This window comes from Hemiscyllium ocellatum, chromosome 12 (genome assembly GCF_020745735.1).
Source record: "Hemiscyllium ocellatum isolate sHemOce1 chromosome 12, sHemOce1.pat.X.cur, whole genome shotgun sequence".
NCBI classification, from domain to species: Eukaryota; Metazoa; Chordata; class Chondrichthyes; order Orectolobiformes; family Hemiscylliidae; genus Hemiscyllium; species Hemiscyllium ocellatum.
The window spans coordinates 85,388,026-85,410,084 of NC_083412.1; the positions used below are offsets into that span (position 1 = coordinate 85,388,026).

Consider the following 22,059-nt stretch of genomic DNA (forward strand, 5'->3'; position numbering starts at 1 on the left):
CTGACTAATGCACCTAACACTATGGGCAATTTAACCTGGCCAATTCACCTTACCTGCACATCTTTGGATTGAGAGGGGAAACTGGGGCACCGGAGGAAACCCATGAAGACACTGAGAGAATGTGCAAACTCCACACAGGCAGTCGCCCGAGGCTGGAATCGAACCTGGGACCCTGGTGCTATGAAGCAGCACTGCTAACCACTGAGCCACCGTGCTAAATTGGCCATAGTGTCTAGGGATGAATTAGCCTTGAGAAATGCAAGGTACAGGGGTAGGGGAGGGAAGGTGGATCTGGGTGGGATGCTCTTTGGAGAGTCAGTGTGGACGTGATGGATCGAATAGTCCATTTTCACACTGTAGGGATTCTATAATTCTATGAATTTGTGGCCCATGTACAAACAGAGATGGACGTTTTGAAGTGTGATCATTTGTTGTTATGCAGAAATAATGCAACAGAAGCCTCTACAAAAAGGTAAGAGGTAATGATGAAACGTTCTGTTTTTTCAAGTTTGCCAAGGGATAAATATCAACCAGGAAGCTTGCTCTACTTCAAATGTGACCACAGAACCTTTGTGCTACTTGAGGGGATCTTGGTTAACAGCTGAGCTGATTGATGTCATTTTCAACAGCATGCACTCCGTTAGATAACCTAAATTATTGCACTCAAATCCTCAATATGAGGTCTGTCACTGTATCACTGAGTCCCATATGACAGTAAGGATACTCCAGGAATTTAATTTGTATTTATATAAAATTTTAAAAGTTATTTTGTTTTCCAGGACTGCCTCACAGTACATTATTCTCACTGGCATGTTGGCTCTTCCAGCCCACTGTTTAAACTGGGTTATGGGTTAGTTCAGTTCTTGGGTCTGTATCAGGGGATCTACATTATTGATGGTAAATTGAACATCAGTGCTTGAGTTAGCTTTATACAGGCCTGACAGTGACCGATCAACTTAAAGTCACATTGTCACTTCACTCATCATTCTTAGCCTTGCTTTTATTCTGAAAATGCTTCCTGTGGGAGTTATCACTTTACCAACACTAGTGTTTGTTTTCCCTCTTTCCCCCTAGTACAACTCTGACAAGGCCATTGTAGACAGTGGTACCACTCTCCTGCGCCTACCAATCAATGTGTTTGATGCAGTTGTAGCAGCCATCAAACAAACCTCAAAGGTAAGAGACTTTGCTACTGGAGTTGTGAAGATGTCATTTAAGGTTTTTTCCTATGTTTCAAATTTAGGATGTGGATTTCATTGATCAAAAATAAATTGACAAGTCATCACTGAATGTAGCTTGAATCCTTTCCCTCCCTTGACCTGCTGTGACTTTCCCTCATTACTTTTTGTCTCGCATGTTTCCACATTCCACAAATTGGCTCAAGATAGCAGCATGAAGAATCTTTGTGCTTGTACATACTGGAAGCTACACATATTAAACCCATAACACTCAGGGCTCTATTCTTTATCTATAGAACATGTATTCATGCCCTACACCTGTTTCAAGTCAACAAAATAGATGATAGCTATTCGCTGGTTGTTGGTTCAGGGCATTACGATTAGAAATCAGTCAAACTGCCTGGTTTAAACTTTGATAGAGCCTGGCCATTAACTGTCAATCAACTCTAATGAGTACCTTGATTGAGGCAGTGCCATGAGTAATCAGAGTTCACTTGTCAACCAATCAGTACTCTTCTCGTGCTGGATCAATGTTGGTTTTCCCTATGATTTTTTTTGTTATTATTGCAAAATTTCTCGGGTGCAAAATAAAAAGCTTTGACAAAATGTCTTTCCTCGATATTATTCATATTTTAGCATCTTTTTTTCATATTTTATCCAATCTTCTGAATGTTGTCCAATTATAGGCTTTTTCTGTAAGTTTGATGTTATCTTTAACTCTTAATTGCCTTTTTCCTTTTATCAAGTTTTATCGAGGAACTCTTTTTTTTCTTTTTATCGAGTATTTAAATTGAACTCCAGCCAAGATTAATTCCCATTTACCAGCAAAGTGCTATTCCATTTGAACCAGTAAGTACAGTGACGTTGCACACTTGACCAAGATTCTTTATTTGTCAGAGGTGCAGATTTGAAGTGAGCAGATACGATTGATGACACTGCTCAATGTCCAGTGACGGAGTTGAGTCACAGGAAAATTTAGTGGAGCCATTGTTGACCCTTACTAACAGAGTGAGGCTTAGCCCTTAAACTCCTATATTCATATGATTATCACAGCTCTATTAAACTGTATGATGTTCTATTTTAAAACTTCCTATTTGTAACCAATTTAAGGCTGCATGTTTGTTGTATTTTCAGTCAGGCGGTGTAAATGCCTAGACTTTCAGAACTCCTGTGTATAAAACATAGAAGCAGAAGTAGGGTTTAAACCCTTTGAATATGTTGTGATAATTTCCAACTCCAACCTTTCTGCCTTTTCCCTATAACCCTTGATTCTTGTACTTATTAAAATCTGTCTATCTCAGCCTTGATTAGGCAACTTTGCCTCCACTCCCCTTCAGTGATACTAACTTGTTGTCTTCCACCTGAGAACTTGAATTGCTGTTTACCTCTCCCATTGAATTGATATATAAATGCGGATTTCAATTCGTAAACCAGAAATAAAATGAAAACATTGTAAGCCCAATTCATTTGGGCTTCTGCGAATGATACGGCATGAATTTTGATGGGCGTGAATTCCAGCCCCTCAAAAACAGTATTTTTGTAATAGCTGACCCCATAAATTTAACGTTTAAAAGTCGTGAAAAAATTCGATTATCACTTGAGTATAGACAGTATATGGGGTAAAAGTGCAGATACTTGACATTTACATCTGCCATTGCTCATTAGGTTAAGTAATTTTGGATTGCCAGCTTTCATCAGTTGTTATGGTCAGAAATATTATTGAATTTTTCCACCCCGGAAATTTTATATTAGATTCTTAAAACAAAAGGTAAATAAAAATGCCTCTCATTTCTACTAACTCTGAGAGCAGGGGCCATGGAAGTGCAGCCTATGTGGCATCCTTCCAGTCTCTGACTTAGTTAATTATTTTCATCCAGTCGCCTGCTCCACTGAAACTGCCAAGATTAGTCAGTAACGTGGCCTCGTCTACTGACAAGCTCGAAGCGCTAATCGCTAGCCATCAACTCCAGGCGCCAGTATCACAGAGCTACCCCCTAGGATCACACTCTTCCGAGAGTTCAGACACTGTCATAGGATCTGAATTTTAATGTGTTGTTGGCTTATTCTGTTAGCCTCTCTCTTTAACGTTCCAATTTTTAAAATAACTTATTAAAAAACAGAAATCTGTTCATGGGATATGGGCACTGCTGGCTGGCCAGTGTTTACTGCCCATCTGTGATTGCCCAGAAGGCAGTTAAGATTCAATTTTTCTATGGATCTTGGTCAGACCAGTTAAGGATGGCTGATTGCTTTCCCTAAAGGACATTAGTGAACCAGATGGGTTAATAAAACAATCCACTATTTTGTATATGGCCACCATTAGGCTAATTTGAGGCAGCACGGTGACTCAGTGGTTAGCACTGCAGCCCCTCAGCACCAGGGTCCCAAGTTGATTCCAGCCTCGAGTGGCTGTCTGTGTGGAGTTTGCACATACTCCCTGTGTTTGCGTGGATTTCCTCCAGGTACTCGGGTTTCCTCCCACAGTCCAAAGATCTGCAGGTCAGGTGAGTTGGCAATGCTAAGTTGCCCATAGTGTTAGGTGCATTAGTCAGAGGGAAATAGGTCTGAGTGGGTTACTCTTTCAAGAGTCAGTGTTGACTGGTTGGGCCAAAGGGCCTGTTTCCACACTTTAGAGAAGCTAATCAAATCTAATTCTTCTATTTCCCGTTTTTATTGAGAACACATTTCACTGCCTCCATGGTGAGATTTGAACTAACATCTCTAGAATATTAAACAAGAAAAAAAACAAAGATTTGCAGATGTGGAAGTCCGAACCAAAAGGAAAAATTTGCTGGAAAGACTCTGTGGAGAGAAAGCAGAGTTGATATTTTGGGTCCAGTATGATCCTTCTTTAAAACTTTTTCTAGAACATTAGCCTGGGGTTCTGGAGTATAGTCCAATGACAGTATGGCACCGTCTCCCCTTTTGTTTAGAAAGCTGTGGATGTTACTTGAGCTAATGCGGTGTGCTGCACACTCTGGAGATGTGAATTTCTATAAGATTGAAGGATACTCCATATTCACAGTCCTGTTCAAAAGGATCCTGTTGTCTTGACCTACCTTTCTTTTCCTAATGATATTTCATTCCAGTCCACAGGAGCAACTTCAGATGTTCCACATCATGGTCTGCTAATCGTTCACTTGAGCTGTCCAGCTTCCTGCTAGCAATCAAGAAGTTGGAAAAACAGGCATTTGTGTTATGTTTGGTGACCATTGGCAACTTGCTATCTGTTGTTAAGGCCCTAACCTCTGAAACTTCCTCCCTAAATGTTTCTGACACCCTCTTTTTTTACTGGGCACTTTAAAACGTAGCTCTTTGAGTAAACTTTTGGTCAGATGTCCTTAATGTGGCTTGATGTCAATTTTTTTTCTGATGACCCTCATGAGATATGACAAGAGACTTTACTACAATAAAGTCACTGTGCATTTTAAGTTAATTTGGTTTCACTGGAAACAGCAATACTGAGGGCTTCAAGAGATGTTGCTATCTAGTAATAGGGAGATCCAGGAAAACATTAAATCTTCCTCTTATTTCTGGAGGAACCAGGACAGAGCTGGAAGTGGGATTTGATTAATCCACGACCACAAACTCTAATAGGAGATCAAAAAGAAGACTTTTTTTTTGAATTGGTGGGATGGGTGCATTGGTTTGTGCTGGATTACCCATTTCTACTTCACAGAAGATTGGAGTTGTGCATTTTTGCTTTAGTTGACTGTCAGGTCAAGAAATTCTACGAAGGACTGGTGGGAAATGGTCAGCAGTTAAAGCAGCATCTGTAGAGATGTTCAGACCAATGTGCTTTGCCACAGTTCATCAACTGAGTTTGGTTTCCGATCAGTGTTCATCTCCCAGGATGTTGGAGAGCAGTGGCTGCATAATAGCAGCAGGTGGTGGTGACAGACTGCGTGGCCAGAATTCTGGCACTTGTATTAATATACTTGAAGTCACTGAGCAATCATCTGAAATTGCTGAATGTCTCACAACACTTGCAACTTGTTTTTGTTCCAGCCAAGTGACTTATTTATCATTTTAAATTTTGCAACTGGAGTTTCTCCAATATTTTTGTCACTCCGGTTACTCGCCCACAATAAAGTAATTGGTTTCTTGGCTTGAACTGCCACCTGTTCCTCCTCCCTTACAGCATCTGAAGTGCTTTTGAAGTAAAACTTGATTCTATTGGGGAATGGGAAAGCATTTTGTTTTGCTTTCAAAATGTAAAATTTTCTTTTTAATTCAACATAACAGCGTAAAGCCTAATCACCAGTTTTGATCCTAAACCAACCCCCAAAACACATTTGTGGAAGCTGTTTGCTTACATGATGTCTGGCTTAGTAGAATAATAGCTCCTTTTGTTGAGGTCTGGATCAACTATAGCAAGTGTACTTTGCATATTATACAAATATGGCCTTTCTACTTTCTGGGAGTAGATGTCCAATTTGTATAAAATGCAGCCCCTATCCCCTTCTGTAACCACAGGAATACCTCCAAGAGTTTAACCTTGTTCAGGAGCATTTTTTCAGAAGACCTGCAAGTCCCAGCCTATGATTAACACAAAATAATGCTTGTTGATTTGCTTAATGAAGGAAGAAAGTTGAGTTGAGAAAATAAAGCATGATGTAAAATGTGTTTCCAATTGTCACAGCCTTTATATGAATCACTCCAAATCGCTATGTTTCTGATGCTAACCTTTTGTGCATCTGCACTTTCCTTTGCTTCATCCCTGGTGGCCACAACTTGCATCATCAAGCCTCTCAACTGCTTCATCCCTGTCTCCTCATTTTAAACCCGTTACAGCTAGCAGGCTTTTGGTAATCCCTTCCAGGACCATCACCTTTGTCCATTCTGCATTTTTATCTGATTAGAACAGTGAAGCTTGTTGTGACGTTTGTTCATGTTATGGGTGCTATATAAATGCAAGTTATCATTGGGCAGCTCATGGTACATTTCTAAGACTTATACTCATTCGAGACGAAGGCTTTTTCTTTTGTAATTATCTCCTTCATACGCATTTAGGTCGTGGGGTTACAGAATATTTGAATTCTTGATTTATCTATAACTGAACAGGGAGGTGGCAGTGGTAACAGTGTCGATGGAGGTGCCAATCCAGTAGCTTCCTGGGAAGTTTAAATGTCTGATCGGCGTCTGGAACACTGCAAGTTCCCCTGCTATGAGATTGACTTGCAGACTTCAGAGCATTCCAACTCCTTACCTTAACAGTTAGGCAAGAAAGCTTACAGGAATTATAGTTCATCCTATGTCTTGTCTAGATATAAAACCACCACTCTCCCCACAAGATATCTGACTCAAACCCTGATCCTCCTAGACTTCTGACTGTCCCAAACCTGACGTAACTCTTTTATCACCTCAAGAACTGGAACTACCTTATCAGCTCCAATCCCCACCCTTTCAATGGACCCTTAACTTTCACTCACTCACCTTTACCTCCCTTTGAATGGCCTATGCACCTTTTCACTTATTTCACACTGGCCTTCAGTCATTCACTGCTAATGTGTTCAAGACCTTTTAAACCATGGCCACAGAAAGTTGTGGCTAAAGAAGGGGAGTGTGTGTTCTGTGTCAGTCCTCTGCTCTGCAGCCTGCCTGGAACCCCAGGCTGCACTGCTTCATCTGGAAAGGTTCCTGTCCCAGAAAACTCCAAAATTAAGTGGACAACTTTTTTTTTAAGCCTGATTTGCGTCAGGAATAGGAACCACAGCTTTGCTCAGAGAATTCAGTCATAGGCCCTAAATGTCTACATTAAAGTAATGAATATTATAAGCTAAAAAACACCCAATGAGACACCTCCTTCTATTTCATCTTTTACTTGCATTGTCACAGATTTAGGTGAATTAATTCAATATACTGATTAGATAGCATGAGCCAGCAGAGATGTAGAAATAGAGTCAAAAAATCTGGCACTGGAAAAGCACAGCAGGTCAGGAAGCATTTGAGGAGCAGGAATGTTTCAGGCAGAAGCCATTTATCAGGAATGTGGAGGGGGAAGGGGATGAGAGACAAATAGAAGGGTGGGGCTGTGGGGCAAGGTAGCTGGGAACACGATAGGTAGATGCAGGTGGGGGGGAGTTGTGATAGGATGAAAACTCCTCTTTTTGAGCTGGGAGAGTCCTGTTCCAAAGAAGGAACGGTGGCACAGTGGTTAGCACTGCTGCCTCACAGCGCCTGTAGACCCGGGTTCAATTCCCGACTCAGGCGACTGACTGTGTGGAGTCTGCACGTTCTCCCCGTGTCTGCGTGGGTTTCCTCCGGGTGCTCCGGTTTCCTCCCACAGTCCAAAGATGTGCGGGTCAGGTGAATTGGCCAAGCTAAATTGCCCGTAGTGTTAGGTAAGGGGTAAATGTAGGGGTATGGGTGGGTTGCGCTTCGGCGGTTCGGTGTGGACTTGTTGGGCCGAAGGGCCTGTTTCCACACCGTAAGTCTAATCTAAACATTTGACCATTTTAGTCAAAGTCTAATATTGCAGTTACAATTCTGTTTGCAACTCCCATGTTTCTGAAGCTTGCTTCCCTCGGTTTCTTGGCAGGTTGCAGAATTTGCCGATGGGTTTTGGTCAGGCAGCCAGCTGGCCTGTTGGATGCAAGGGACCACACCTTGGTCCTATTTTCCCGAAATCTCAATCTACCTCAGAGGAGAGAATTCAACCCAGTCTTTCCGAATCACCATCTTGCCACAGGTAAGCAGCAAGTTCGCTTAACTTTACCTTAAACTGATTGGGCCTGTAACTTAGTCACTTAATCTACACACCCCTCCTCTTGCATTCAGTGTTGTACAAGAATATCTTTCTGCACAATGTCTGGTTATAATAATACAAGTGGAGACAGTCCTACTTGAGGATAGAAAGGATTACAGAGGAACCTCAATTATCTGAAGGACACAGGCAGGGAGTGTTTTGTTTTGTTAATTGAATTCTGGATAATCAAATGCCAGATAACAACATAGTTTAGTCGAGCATCGAGACATTGCGATCTTGCCGGATAAATTGATATTCGGATAATCGAATGCTGGATAATCAAGGTTCCTCTGTACGTTGAATAATTGTAAGTTCATTGATTATGTATTATGGTCTAGTCATGTCAAAGACAATGAACACTGATAAATGGGGAGGCTAGCCATGACACTTGGGTAGTATTCCAGAACTCCAGGCTAAAGCATTCAAATCCCACCATGGCAGATGGTGAAGTTTAAATTCAATAACAAAAAACTATCCAATGGTGACAGTGTTACTATTATCAATTGGCACTAACATTCTTGAGAGAAAGAACTCTCCTCTCTTTCATTTTTTAAAAATTTACATGTGGGACATAGACGTTGGTGGCTGGCAAGGATCTATTGCTTATCCCTAGTTGCCCTTGAAAAGGTGATGGTGAGCTGCCTCCCTGAGACCTACAGTCTGTGTGCTATAGGTAGACCCATAATACTATTAACAAGAGAGTTCTGTGATTTTAACCCAGTGAATTTAAAGGAACAGCAATCCATTTCCAAGTCAGAATGGTGAATTTGCAGGTGGTGGTGTTCCCACATGTCTGCTGCCCTTCTCCTTCTCGTTGTGGGTTTGGAAGGTACTATCTGAGGATCTTGGGTGAATTCCTGTCTATATGCCATGGAGGTGTACAGCACAGAAACAGAACCTTCATGCCAACCATAATCCCAAACTAAATGAGTCCCACTTGCCTGCATTTAGTTCACGTCTCTCTAAACTGTTCCTATTCATGTACCTGTCCAAATGTCTTCTAAATACTGTAACTGTACCTTCATCTACCACTTCCTCTGGCAGTTCATTCCACATATGAACCACTTTTTGTGTGAAAAATTGCCCCTCTGATCCCTTTTAGATCTTTCTCCTATCAGATACACCCCTTAGTTTTGAGCTTCCCCCACTCTAGATAATCACCTTATCTATGCTCCTCACCCTTCAACCTCCTATGTTCCTGTGGAAAATTCTCTGCTTATCCAGCTTCTCCTTATAACCCAGACTGTCCAATTCCTGGAGCATCCTGGTAAATCTTTTCTGAACCCTCTTCAATCTAATAAAATTATTCCTGTAGCAGGACAACCAGAACTGAAACAGTACTCCTAAAGTCACCTCACCAACACCTTGTGCAAATTCAACATGACGTCCCAACTCCTGTACCCAATGGTCTGATCAATGAAGGCAAGCATGCTAAATGCCCTTCTTAAATACCCTGTCTACCTACATGTGTCTCTTGCCTGCTTGCTAGGCAATTAGGGACGGACAATAAATGCTGGATTAGTTCAACAATATCTGCATCTCATGAACAAATAAAAACTGTGTAGGAGTAACTTGCTGAGTATGTTGGAAGCTGTATTTCCAGTATTTTTTGTTTCCAATAAAACGTGTTTTGTTATAAACTCTTAACATACATATTTGTTACCGTACAGTTGTACATCCAACCAATGGCTGATATTGGAGTCCAGATGGAATGCTATAGATTTGGAATCTCCTCCTCGACTAATGGATTAGTCTTGGGTGCCACTGTGATGGAAGGCTTCTATGTTGTATTTGACCGAGAACAGAAACGAGTTGGGTTTTCTATCAGCTCATGTGCAGGTCAGTCTTGTGCTTAGTAAGCATTGTGCAGTGTGTTCATAAGCCTTGTGTGTCACTAATGTTGCCACAGGGCTAAACAACAATTGAGTCTGTTCTTTGAGCTCTGAGGCTGAAAGGGCCTTGACTCGAGATCTCACTGCAAGAATATGATCTTTGTTGGCTTTATTTAATTTTAAATGAAACAAACTATTACTTAAAGAATTGGCTTAGATTTCAAAGCTTATTCGATTATCACAAAGTTCTCCTGGTACTCACTATACACTGGACCCTTTCTATAAAAGCTACAGCTCGAATGTTGGAATGAGAGTGCCGTTAGTGTTGTATTCCAGTAATGAGCTTGTTAATTATAGAACCAATGTGTGTACAAACTGTGATCATTTTACATTTCTCAAATTCTGCTAAAGGAGCAAATGAATAATGTTCACTTTTTTGTTTTACTGTGATTCTATCCTGTTGAATGACATTTCAGGATGATTTATGAATGACAGAAGATTTGACCAATTCATGTTCAATAGTAATGCTTGATGTTGCCATTACTACTATCAAGGCTTGGGTCGAAAAATGTCTCTGGATTTGCTACTGCTTTTGTGTAGTCTTCTCTGCAAGACTAGCAAACTAATGGGGGCAGTGCCACATAAGGTAGCAGTTCTGAAGGCGTTCGTGTTGAAGCTGATGGTGGCTCAGTCATTGGGAGCTGAAGCTATCAAGCATGAGGTCTCCGTGGCAACAGCTGGGTTTGCAACGATGTCTATGCATTAGTGTAACTTGTATATATTGGTACCATACAGTAAATTACTGTTCAAGTGCATCTTATTACAACGTGAAAGCACCAGCTAGAGAGGTCCATGGTTGATGTACTCATTCGGTCTTCTATAATCAATGGATACTGTATGTGTTGCTGCATCAGTCCCACAAAATGATATTTTAATTTTAATTCAAATTCTTAAGTTTAAGATGACTTAAAACTCAAATTTTCTTTGAGTTGATTATCTTAAAATCGTAGAAAGGGGAATTAATGGCAACAATCTACCCCAGTCACATGCAGCTAGAGACTGATGTCGCAAGATGCGACAGACAGCTTCAAGTCTGAACCTTAAGTGCTTTTTAGGGCTACAGGCTGCAAATTTGCTCTGAACTAGCCTTCTGCTGCACTTCCAGGAAATTTACCTACAATGCCATGGGAGCAGTTCCAAGGAAATTCCGCACACGTTTGTTCCTTTTAAAGAATGTGGGTGGTAGTTTGACCTTCAGTAGGGATACAGAAAATGTGGTAGAACTGGTCAGCATGCCAAACAATCGATCATTCTGTTGGTTTGGAAAATGGCCACATTAACATTGTTACTTTTGCACGCCCTTCTAAAAGTTACATTTTTGGACCTTTTTGAGGTTTTCCAGTTGACCTGAGCTATACTGCAGAGCATTAAGTGCTGCACTGAGCCCAGGATTGATCCTGTTATGGAACTGTGTTTTGCACACCTCCCAATCCAGGCCCCTCCCTTGAGATGGCTCAAGAAAAACCTGCAGATGGATTGTGTGGTCTCATCAGTTGGCGGGACCTGCTGTTCAGGTTCTGTTCCTTGCCTCCAGGTACAAGGCTGGCAAATAATAAAGAACCTGCCTGAAAAATACCATGCATTTATGTAGTGCCTTAAGCATTGTCACACATCACAGCGGACCTCTCGGGGACATTGTTAACAAAGTTTGAAACGCAAACTTCAAGAGAGTTAGGTCAGGTGACCAAAAGCTGACCAAGAAGTTGGTGTTTGTGAAGCACCTTGAAGGTGAAAGAGGGGCAGAGAGGTTCAGGACGGGAGTTTAGGGTCTTGGCTGCAAAAGACTGGGCCGCTGACAGTGGAGCTGTGAAGATCCAGGAATCAGGCTGAGTTCAGAGGAATAACAATATGCCGTTGAGCTGGAGAATATTAGAGATGTGAAGTAATCTTAAAATTGTAGTAAAGTCATTAAAACGTCCTCTCCAAGAATGACATGTTTTTGCTGAAGAACTTTCTCTTTTTTTGTGGATTTGCAAGGCTTTTCTTTGTAATCCATGCTCTGTCAATCTGTCACGCTCTTTCTCGATTCTTGAATGTCAAGAATCCATCCTGCTTGAGCCTGCTCAATTTCCAAAGGGAGTTGTTTTTGTTTTGTTTCCTTCCCCCCCACCCCTCCATTTCCATACCCTGGTGCTTTGTGTGGAGTGGAGAAGGAGCAGGTCCTATCACTCACTCTGAGGTCTAATGTACTCAAGTTCCAACACACAGTGCCTTCTTTCGACAACTCTTCACAATGAAGTGAAAATACGCAAGCTGTTACATTTTGTACTTTTTGAAAATTGTCTGACATGTTCAAGTTTTGTATTCCTCTGAATGCAAATTGACATAGACGCTAGCTATCCCTTAATTTTGATTGGTTGAGGAACCTTCTCAAGATCATAGTAAGAAATAATAGTACTGTAGGCTGTTTGTTCCATAGAGCCTGCTCCCCCGTTCAATAAGATCATGGCGGATCTAACTGTGACCTTAGCTCCACATTCCTGCCTGTCTCCCCCACCATCACAAGAAATCCTTCGACTCCCCCACAGAACAGATTCCCTATTTCCTATAAGCCTTATCTATTCAAATTTACGTGTCGCTGGCGAAGAACCTGCAGTGGTGTCAAGGACATTTTTTTTCAAAAATCAAACAACAAGAGTCTGCAGCTTGTGAAGTGGTGAACGTAGAGCCAAGCATTTTTAAGTGAATTGAATGTTTCTTTCAGTCTTTGGGTATCACCAGAAAAGCCAGCATTTGTTGCCTGTCCTTAATTGTCACCAAAATGTGATGGAATCACCACCTTGAATTGTGAACTGTCACGAAGCGAGTCCTTTTTTTCTAAAAGTTGTTCCTTGGCTCAAGGATACTCTGTCCTTGATTTTTTTTCAGAGGGGTGATAAACCGAGCCGGGCTCCGATCAGACTGGTTTGATACAGCGATGGAAAGATTCTGAGGCCTTTTGTTTATATGTAAACAGATGAGGTTTCAGGTCAAAGTGGTCGTGTTTTAGAGGTGACCTGTATAATGAAAGGGGAGTGGTTAGCTCTCTAGCTGAGCGGTTTAGTTCAGTTTGGAACTAGTTGGGAGTTCAACAGTGAGCTGTTAGGAAATTCTCTCTCCTGCCCTTCTAACTTCAACCTGTAAGCATCTGACCCCTTTTTGTACTGTGTTTTAAAGGGGGTTCACTTATTGGGACTGTTGTGTACATTCAGAACAGCGTACTTAAGTCTAGTTTGGATAGACTGAGTTCTATAGGGGCTCTTTATTCTGTTCTTTGTGTTTCATTGTGTAATTTTATGAATAAGTAAATTGTTTTGTCTGTTTTGAAACCTGATGATCAACCTCTCTAATTTAATCCTGGTAATTTTCACTGTACACTTACCGAAACAAATTGCAAAGTTACGGTCTGGGTCGCCTGCGTAAGAATGTTTTGAGTGGTCTGGCCTAGTCCATAACAATGGTCCCCGTGTTGAACTTACACCTACAGTGGTGTTAAATAAGGGAGGTCCACAACTTTGACCCAGTGATGGCAAAGGAGCAATAATAGGGTTTTGCAAGCCAGGTTGTTCTGTGGCCTGGCTGGGAAGGTGTGTTCCCTTGGATTCCACACTGTTGTCCTTCCAAGTGTAGAAATCACTGTATTCTAGGTAGGAATAGTTGAAAAGGAATAGCTTGGAGCTCTGAGACTAAACACAAAACTCTTTCTTAAGAGCCAGCGCAGTTCTGACTGGCTAAATGGCCTCCCATACTATCTCATTATGGCTTTAATGTCCTGCATGCTAATGTCATGAGAAAATTTAGATAGTGGGGGGGCAAAGGCCTTTAGCCCATCTTGTTAATGCCTTATTTCTGGATCAATCCCACCTATCTGAAACTGGCTCTAGTGCAATGAAGGGTACATCCGGTTCCAAGAGATTGATTGATTGATTGATTATGTTAGGGGACCCTCTAGTCCAAGGCACAGACAGACGTTTCTGTGGCCAGCAGTGAAAAATCAGAATGATGTGTCACTTCCCTGGTGCCAGGATCAAGGATATCTCAGAGAAGGTGCAGAATGTTCTCACGGGGATGAGGGGCCAGCAGGAGGTCATTGTACACATTGAAACCAACTACATAGGAAAGGAAAAGGTTGAGATTCTGAAGAGAGATTAGACAATTGGAAAGGAATTTAAAAAGGAAGTCCTCGTGAGTGGTACTATCGGAATTACTCCCGGTGCTATGAGCTAGTGAGGGCAGGAATAGGAGGACAGAGCAGATGAATGCATGGCTGAGGAGCTGGTGTGTGGGAGAAGGAGTCCCGTTTGGATCATTGGAATCTCTTTTGGGATAGAGGTGACCTGTAGAAGGAGGACAGATTGCACCTAAGTTGGAAGTGGACTAATATACTTGCAGGGAGGATTTAAATTAGTAAGGGGGGGGTGGGGGGTGGGACAAGAGGTCATTCTGATGCTGGTAAAGTTGATAACAAAGACAAGTCAAACAGTCAGGGCAGGCAGGGATAAAGCAGAGAACAAGCTAGGACTGGTAAATTAAACTGCATTTAATGAAAGAGGCCTAGCAGGGAAGGCAGATGAACTCCGGGCATGGTTAGGAACATGGGTGTGGGATATCATAGCAATTACAGAAACATGGCTCAGGGATGGACAGGACTGGCAGCTTAATGTTCCAGGATACAAATGCTACTGGAAGGACAAAGGGAGGGAAGACAGGAGGGGGAGTGGTGTTTTTAATAAGGGATAGTATTACAACTGTATAAAGGGAGGATATTCCCAGAAATGCATCCAGGGAAGTTATTTGGGTAGAACTGAGAAATAAGAAAGGAATGATTGCCTTATTGGGAGTGTATTATCGACCCCCTAATCGTCAGAGGGGTTATCTGTAAGAACAATAGGGTGGTTATGGTAGGGGGTTTTAACTTTCCAAACATAGACTGGGGCTGCCATAGTGTTAAGGGTTTAGATGCAGAGTAATTTAAGTGTGTACAAGAGCATTTTCTGATTCAGTATGTGGATGTACCTATGAGAGGAGGTGCAAAACTTGACTTACTCTTGGGAAATAAGGCAGGGCAGGTGACTGAAGTGTCTTTGGGGGTGCACTTTGGGGGCCAGTGGTCATAATTCTATTAGTTTTAAAATAGTGATGGAAAAGGATAGACCAGATCTAAAAGTTGAAGTTCTAAATTGGAGAAAGGTAAATTTTGATAGTATTAGGCAAGAACTTTCAAAATGATTGGGGGGTGGGGGGGAGATGTTTGCAGGTAGAGGGATGGCTAGAAAATGAGAAACCTTAAGAAATGAGAATGCAAGTTCAGAGACAGTATATTCCTGTTAGGGTGAAAGGAAAGGCTGATAGTAGTAGAGCATGCTGGATGATGAGAAAAATTGAGGGTTTGGTTAAGAAAAAGAAAGAAGCATATGCTAGGGAGAAGGTAGCAAAGAGTACAATATATGAATGGGGGTGAGATGAAGGTGATAGGTGAGAGAAGAGGGTGAAGTGGATAGGTGGAAAAGAAAATAGGCAGGTAGGACAGGTCGTGGATGGTGCTGAGCTGGAAGTTAGGAATTGGGGTAAGGTGGGGGATGGGGGGAAATGAGGAAACTGGTGAAGTCTACGTTCCGAGGCAGAAGATAAGGCGTTCTTCCTCCAGGCGTCGGGTGGTGAGGGAGCAGCGGTGGAGGCGGCCCAGGACCTGTATGTCTTTGGCAGAATGGGAGGGGGGAGTTGAAATGTTGGGCCACGGAGCGGTGGGGTTGATTGGTGCGGGTGTCCCGGAGATGTTCCCTAAAGCACTCTGCGAGGAAGCGTCCAGTTTCCCCAATGTAGAGGACACAGCATCGGGAGCAATGGATACAATAAATGAGATTGGTGGATGTGCAGGTAAAACTTTGGATGTGGAAGGCTCTTTTGGGGCTGAGGGAGGAGGTGTGGGCGCAGTTTTAGCAATTTCTGCGGTGGCAGGGGAAGGTGCCAGGATGGGAGGGTGGGTTGTAGGGGGAGGCGAGGCGTGGACCTGACCTGGTGGTCATGGAGGGAATAGTCTTTGCGGAAAGGGCTGGGGAGGGAAATTTATCCCTGGTGGTGGAAATATCGTCGGATAATGCAGTTTGTGCGAAGGTTGGTAGCGTGGAAGGTGAGGACCAGGGGGGTTCTGTCCTTGTTATGGTTGGAGTGATGGGGTTTGAGGGTGGAGAGGATGTGGGCGAGATGCGTTGGAGGGCATCTTCAACCACATGAGAAAGGAAATTGTGGTTTCTAAAGAAGGAGGCCATCTGGTATGTTCTGTGGTGGAACTAGTCCTCCTGTGAGCAGATACAGCAAAGGCAGCGGAATTGGGAATGTGAGATGGCATTTTTGAAGGAGGTAGGGTGAGAAGCGGTGTAATCCAGGTATCTGTGGGAATCGGTGGGTTTTTTAAAAAATATCAGTGTCGGGTCGGTTGCCCTTAATGGAGATGGAGATGGAGAGGTCCAGGAAAGGGAGGGAGGTGTCAGAGATGGTCCACGTAAATTTAAGTCTGGATGGAATGTGTTGGTGAAGTAGGTGTACCCTTGAACTCTGTGGGAAGCTAGTGATGTGATTGCTTGACCCCCTACTGAGATATTTGTGTCATTGATAGTCACAGTCACAGGTGAGATGCCGAAAGATTGGAAGTTGGCTAATGTGGTGCCACTGTTTAAGAAAAGTGGTAAGGACAAACCAGGGAACTGTAGACCAGTGAGCCTGATGTCAGTGGTGGTCAAGTTGTTGGAGGGAATCCTGAAGGACAAGATGTGCATGTATTTGGAAAGGCAAGGACTGATTAGGGATAGTCAACATGGCTTTGTGCTTGGGAAATCTTGTCTCTCAAATTTGATTGAGTTTTTGAGGAAGTAACAAAGAGGATTAATGAGGGAAGAACAGTGGATGTGATCTATACGGACTTCAGTAAGGCTCTCGACAAGGTTCCCCATGGGAGATTGGTTAACAAGATTAGATCTTCTGGAATACAGGGAGAACTAACCATTTGGATACAGAGCTGGCTCAAAGGTAGAAGAGAGAAGGTGGTGGTGGAGGGTTGTTTTTCAGGCTGGAGGCCTGTGACCAGTGGAGTGCCACCAGGATCGGTGCTGGGTCCTCTACTTTTCATTTATATAAATAATTTGGATGTGAGCATAAGAGGTACAGGTAGTAAGTTTGCAGATGACCCCAAAATTGGAGGTGCAATGGACAGTGAAGAAGGTTACCTCCCGTTACAACGGGATCTTGATCAGATGGGCCAAATGGGCTGAAACGTGGCAGTTGGAGTTTAATTTATATAAATGTGAGGTGCTGCATTTTGAGAAAGCAAACCTTAGCAGGATTTATACACTTAATGGTAAGGTCTGAGGGAGTGTTGCTGAACAAAGAGACCTTGGTGTGCAGGTTCATAGCTCCTTGAAAGTGGAGTCGCAGGTAGATAGGATAGTGAAAAAGGTGTTTGATATGCTTTCCTTTATTGGTCAGAGTAATGAATACAGAAGGTGGAAGGTCATGGTGTCACTCTTGGAATATTGCGTGCAATTCTAGTCTCCTTCCTATCGGAAAGATGTTGTGAAACTTGAAAGGGTTCAGAAAAGATTTACAAGGATGTTGCCAGGGTTGGAGGATTTGAGCTATAAGGAGAGGTTGAACAGGCTACAGCTGTTTTCTCTGGAGCATTGGAGGCTGAGGGGTGACCTTATAGAGGTTTATAAAATCATAATGGGCATGGATAGGATAAATAGACAAAGTCTCTTCCCTGTGGTATGGGAGTCTAGAACTAGAGGCCACAGGTTTAGGGTGAGAGGGGAAATATATAAAAGAGGAGACCTAAGGGGCAACTTTTTCACACTGTATGGAATGAGCTGCCAGAGGAAGTGGTGGAGGCTGGTACAATTGCAACAATTAAGAGGCATCTGGATAAGTATATAAATAGGAAGGGTTTGGAGGGACATGGGCCAGGTGCTGGCAGGTGGGACTAGGTTCGGGATATCTGATCGGCATTGACAAGTTGGACCGAAGAGTCTGTTTCGGTGCTGTACATGTCTATGACTCGATGAGATCTTCCTTTGGCATAAAGGAAGATCTCATTATTAAGCTGTGTCCCCAAGTTCTAGTTTCCCAAAGGGGAAGCACCTAGCATTCAGCCAATCGAGAGCTTTACTGCAGATGACAAATACTGGAGATCACACCGGGTCAGGCAGCATCCATGGAGAGAGAGAGCAAGCTAACATTTTCAGTCTCTGACTTGAAACGTTAGCTTGCTCGCTCTCCATGGATGCTGCCTGACCCGCTACAATCTCCAGCACCTTTTGTTTTCAGTTCAGATTCCAGCAGCTGCAGTCATTTGCTCCTAGAATCAAGAACTTTCGTAGTTTTCAACAAGATGATGTCTCATTCTGCTAAAGCTCTGATGGATACAGGTTAAACAGACTGGGACTTTTCATAAGTCCTTTATCCCAGGAATGAGTCATGTAAACCTCCTCTAGACTGCTTCGACAGTTCGGTCCTTAATCCCTGCCCAAATGTTTCCATTGTCTCCTACATAGTGCCTTCCTTGATAAATTGGTTCTATTTTCCAATCGGGTGAACCAAGCTTTAGAATGCTCATCCATTACAAATTTGAATTTTTAAATTTATATCCTTCATTATTTGGAGAATGAAAAAGGATTTTTTTTGGTTTATGCCTGGTATCAGTGACAGGTTTTACCTTGGAGAACTTAACAGCTCATTACAAATCCTCAATTCTATAGTAATATTTTTTAATCATGGTCTTTACCCACCCCTTCTCAAGCATATAACTAAAGATTACTCTGCCACCTTGTGTTGACTCATTATTATTAAATTTTGTGTGTTTTCTTTTGGTTCATTGCATTTTAACCCTGCTCTCGTTTTTAAAGGAATCACAAGCCAACTAGTAAAAATTTCTTATTTTTTCCAAATTTGTCTGATTTAATGATGAACAATTCAGATTATGTGATACTTGGCACACTGTCTTGCACTGTGTGTGTGTGTGTGTGTGTGTGTGTGTGTCTCTGTTTGTCTCTCTCATTTACTGTGTTCTGTTTGTAGGGAACTCTGGAGCCAAAACATTAACTTTGATTTCTCTCCACAGATGCTGCCATCCCTGAGTTTTTCCAACAGTTTCTGTGTTTGTTTCTGATGTCCAATTCTTTTGGGTTTTTTTGTCTGTGTCTATCGCTGTGGAGAGATGGTTGTTGACTCCAAAATGCAAAAATTAGATCCTAGAAATGACCAATGAATCATTAATTGTCAACTGTTATCCTTGGAGTTAGAGGATGTGAAGTGAGAGATTTTGCTGCTTGATTGATTTCTGGAAAGACCTTTTGGATGGGGCTAAAATGCATTTACAATCGTAGAAATGTACAGCATGGAAACAGACCCTTCGGTCCAACCCGTCCATGCCGAACAGATATCCCAACCCAATCTAGTCCCACTTGCCAGCACCCGACCCATATCCCTCCAAACCCTTCCTATTCATATACCCATCCAAATGCCTCTTAAATGTTGCAATTGTACCAGCCTCCACCACTTCCTCTGGCAGCTCATTCCATACACTTACCACCATCTGTGTGGAAAAAGTTGCCCCTTTGGTCTCTTTTATATCTTTCCCCTCTCACCCGAAACCTCTAGTTCTGCACTCGACTCCCCGACCTCAGGGAAAAGACTTTGTCTATTTACCCTATCCATACCCCTCATAATTTTGTAAACCTCTATAAGGTCACCCCTCAGCCTCCGACACTCCAGGGAAAACAACCCCAGCCTGTTCAGCCTCTCCCTATAGCTCAAATCCTCCAACCCCGGCAACATCCTTAAATCTTTTCTGAACCCTTCCAACAGTGACCTAACCAATGTCCTGTACAGCCGCAACATGACCTCCCAACTCCTGTACTCAATACTCTGACCAATGAAGGAAAGCATACCAAACGCCTTCACTATCCTATCTACCTGCGATTCCACTTTCAAGGAGCTATGAACCTGCACTCCAAGCTCTTTGTTCAGCAACCCTCCATAGGACCTTACCATTAAGTGTGTTAAGTCCTGCTAAGAATTGCTTTCCCAAAATGCAGTACCTCACATTTATCTGAATTAAACTCCATCTGCCACTTCTCAGCCCATTGGCCCATTTGGTCAAGATGCTGTTGTAGCCTGAGGTAACCCTCTTCGCTGTCCACTACACATCCAATTTTGATGTCATCTGCAAGCTTACTAACTGTACCTCATGCTCTCATCCAAATCATTTATGTAAATGACAAAAAGTAGAGGCCTCCAGTCTGAAAAACAACCCTCCACCACCACCCTCTCTTCTACCTTTGAGCCAGTTCTGTATACAAATGGCTAGTTCTCCCTGTATTCCATGAGATCTAACTTTGCTAATCAGTCTCCCATGGGGAACCTTGTCGAACACCTTACTGAAGTCCACATAGATCACATCTACTTCTCTGCCTTCATCAGTTGTCTTTTGTTACTTCCTCAAAAAACTCAATCAAGTTTGAGAGATGTGATTTCCCACACACAAAGCCATGTTGACTATCCCTAATCAGTCCTTGCCTTTCCAAATACATGTACATCCTGACGGTCAGGATTCCCTCCAACAACTTGCCCACCACTGAGCTCAGGCTCACCGGTCTATGGTTCCCTGGCTTGTCTGTACCACCCTTCTTAAACAGTGGTACCACGTTTGCCAACCTTCCATTGGCACCTTACCTGTGACTATCGATGATACAAATATCTCGGCAAGAGGCCCAGCAATCACTTTTCTAGCTTCCCACAGAGTTCTCGGGTTCTCCTGATCTGGTCCTGGGGATTTATCACCTTTAACCATTTCAAGACATCCAGCACTACTTCCTCTGTAATCTGGACATTTTGCAAGATGTCATCATCTATTTCCCTACAGTCTATATATTCCATATCCTTTTCCACAGTAAATATTGATGCAAAATATTCATTTTGTATCTCCCAAATTTTCTGTGGCTCCACACTAAGGCTGCCTTGCTGATCTTTGAGGGGCCCTATTCTCTTCCTAGTTACCCTTTTGTCCTTAATATATTTGTAAAAACCCTTTTGGATTCTCCTTTAATTCTATTTGCCAAAGTTGTCTCATGTCCTGTTTTTGCCCTCCTGATTTCCCTCTTGAGTATACTCCTACTGCCTTTATACTCTTCTAAGGCTTCCCTCGATCTATCCTGTCTATACCGGACACATGCTTCCTCCTTCTTCTGAATCAAACCCTCAAGTTCTTTAGTCATCCAGCATTCCCTATACCTACCAGCCTTTCCTTTCACCCTGACAGGAATATACTTTCTCTAGATTCTTGTTATCTCATTTCTGAAAGCTTCCCATTTTCCAGTCCTCCCTTTACCTGTGAACATCTACCTCCAATCAGCTTTCAAAAGTTCTTGCCTAATACCGTCAAAATTGGCCTTTCTCCAATTTACAACTTCAACTTTTAGATCTGGTCTATCTTTTTCCCCCCACTGACACTTCAGTTACCTGTCCTGCCTTATTTCCCAGGAGTAGGTCAAGTTTGCACCTTCTCTCGGAGGTACATCCACATACTGAATCAGAAAATTGTCTTGTACACACTTAACAAATTCCTCTCCATCTAAACCTTTAACACGATGGCAGTCCCAGTCGATGTTTAGAAAGTCAAAATACCCTACCATAACCACCCTATTATTCTTAGAGATAGCTGAGATCTCCTTACAAGTTTGTTTCTCAATTTCCCTCTGACTATTGGGGGGGTCTATAATACAATGTTAATAAAGTGATCATCCCTTTCTTATTTCTGAGTTCCATCCAAATAACTTCCCTGGATGTATTTCTGGGAATATCCTCCCTCAGCACAGCTGTAATGCTATCCCTTATCAAAAATGCCACTCCCCCCTCCTCTCTCTTGCCTCCCTACCTATCCTTCCTATAGTAATTGTATCCTGGAACATTAAGCTGCCAGTCCTGCCCATCCATGAGCCATGTTTCTGTAATTGCTATGATATCGCAATCCCATGTTCCTAACCGTGCCCTGAGTTCATCTGCCTTCCCTGTTAGGCTCCTTGCATTGAAATAAATGCAGTTTAATTTATTAGTCCTACCTTGTCCCTGCCTGCCCTAACTGTTTGACTCACTTCTGTTCTCAGCTGTACCCGTCTTAGATCGATCTCTTTCCTCACTATCTACCTGGGTCCTACCCCCCACTCTCCAACCTTACTAGTTTAAATCCTCTCGAGCAGCTCTAGCAAATTTC

General features: G+C 42.6%; 1 protein-coding gene across 1 annotated transcript in view; it reads left to right on the forward strand.

Annotated features, from left to right (window-relative positions):
• bace2 (beta-secretase 2) overlaps positions 1–22,059 on the forward strand; it is a 79,229-nt gene that overhangs the window by 48,392 nt on the left and 8,778 nt on the right. The window contains exons 6-8 of the mRNA XM_060833814.1: positions 1,075–1,176; positions 7,720–7,869; positions 9,597–9,765. Of these exons, the coding sequence (XP_060689797.1) occupies positions 1,075–1,176; positions 7,720–7,869; positions 9,597–9,765 (421 nt within the window). The remainder of the gene's footprint in view (positions 1–1,074; positions 1,177–7,719; positions 7,870–9,596; positions 9,766–22,059) is intronic.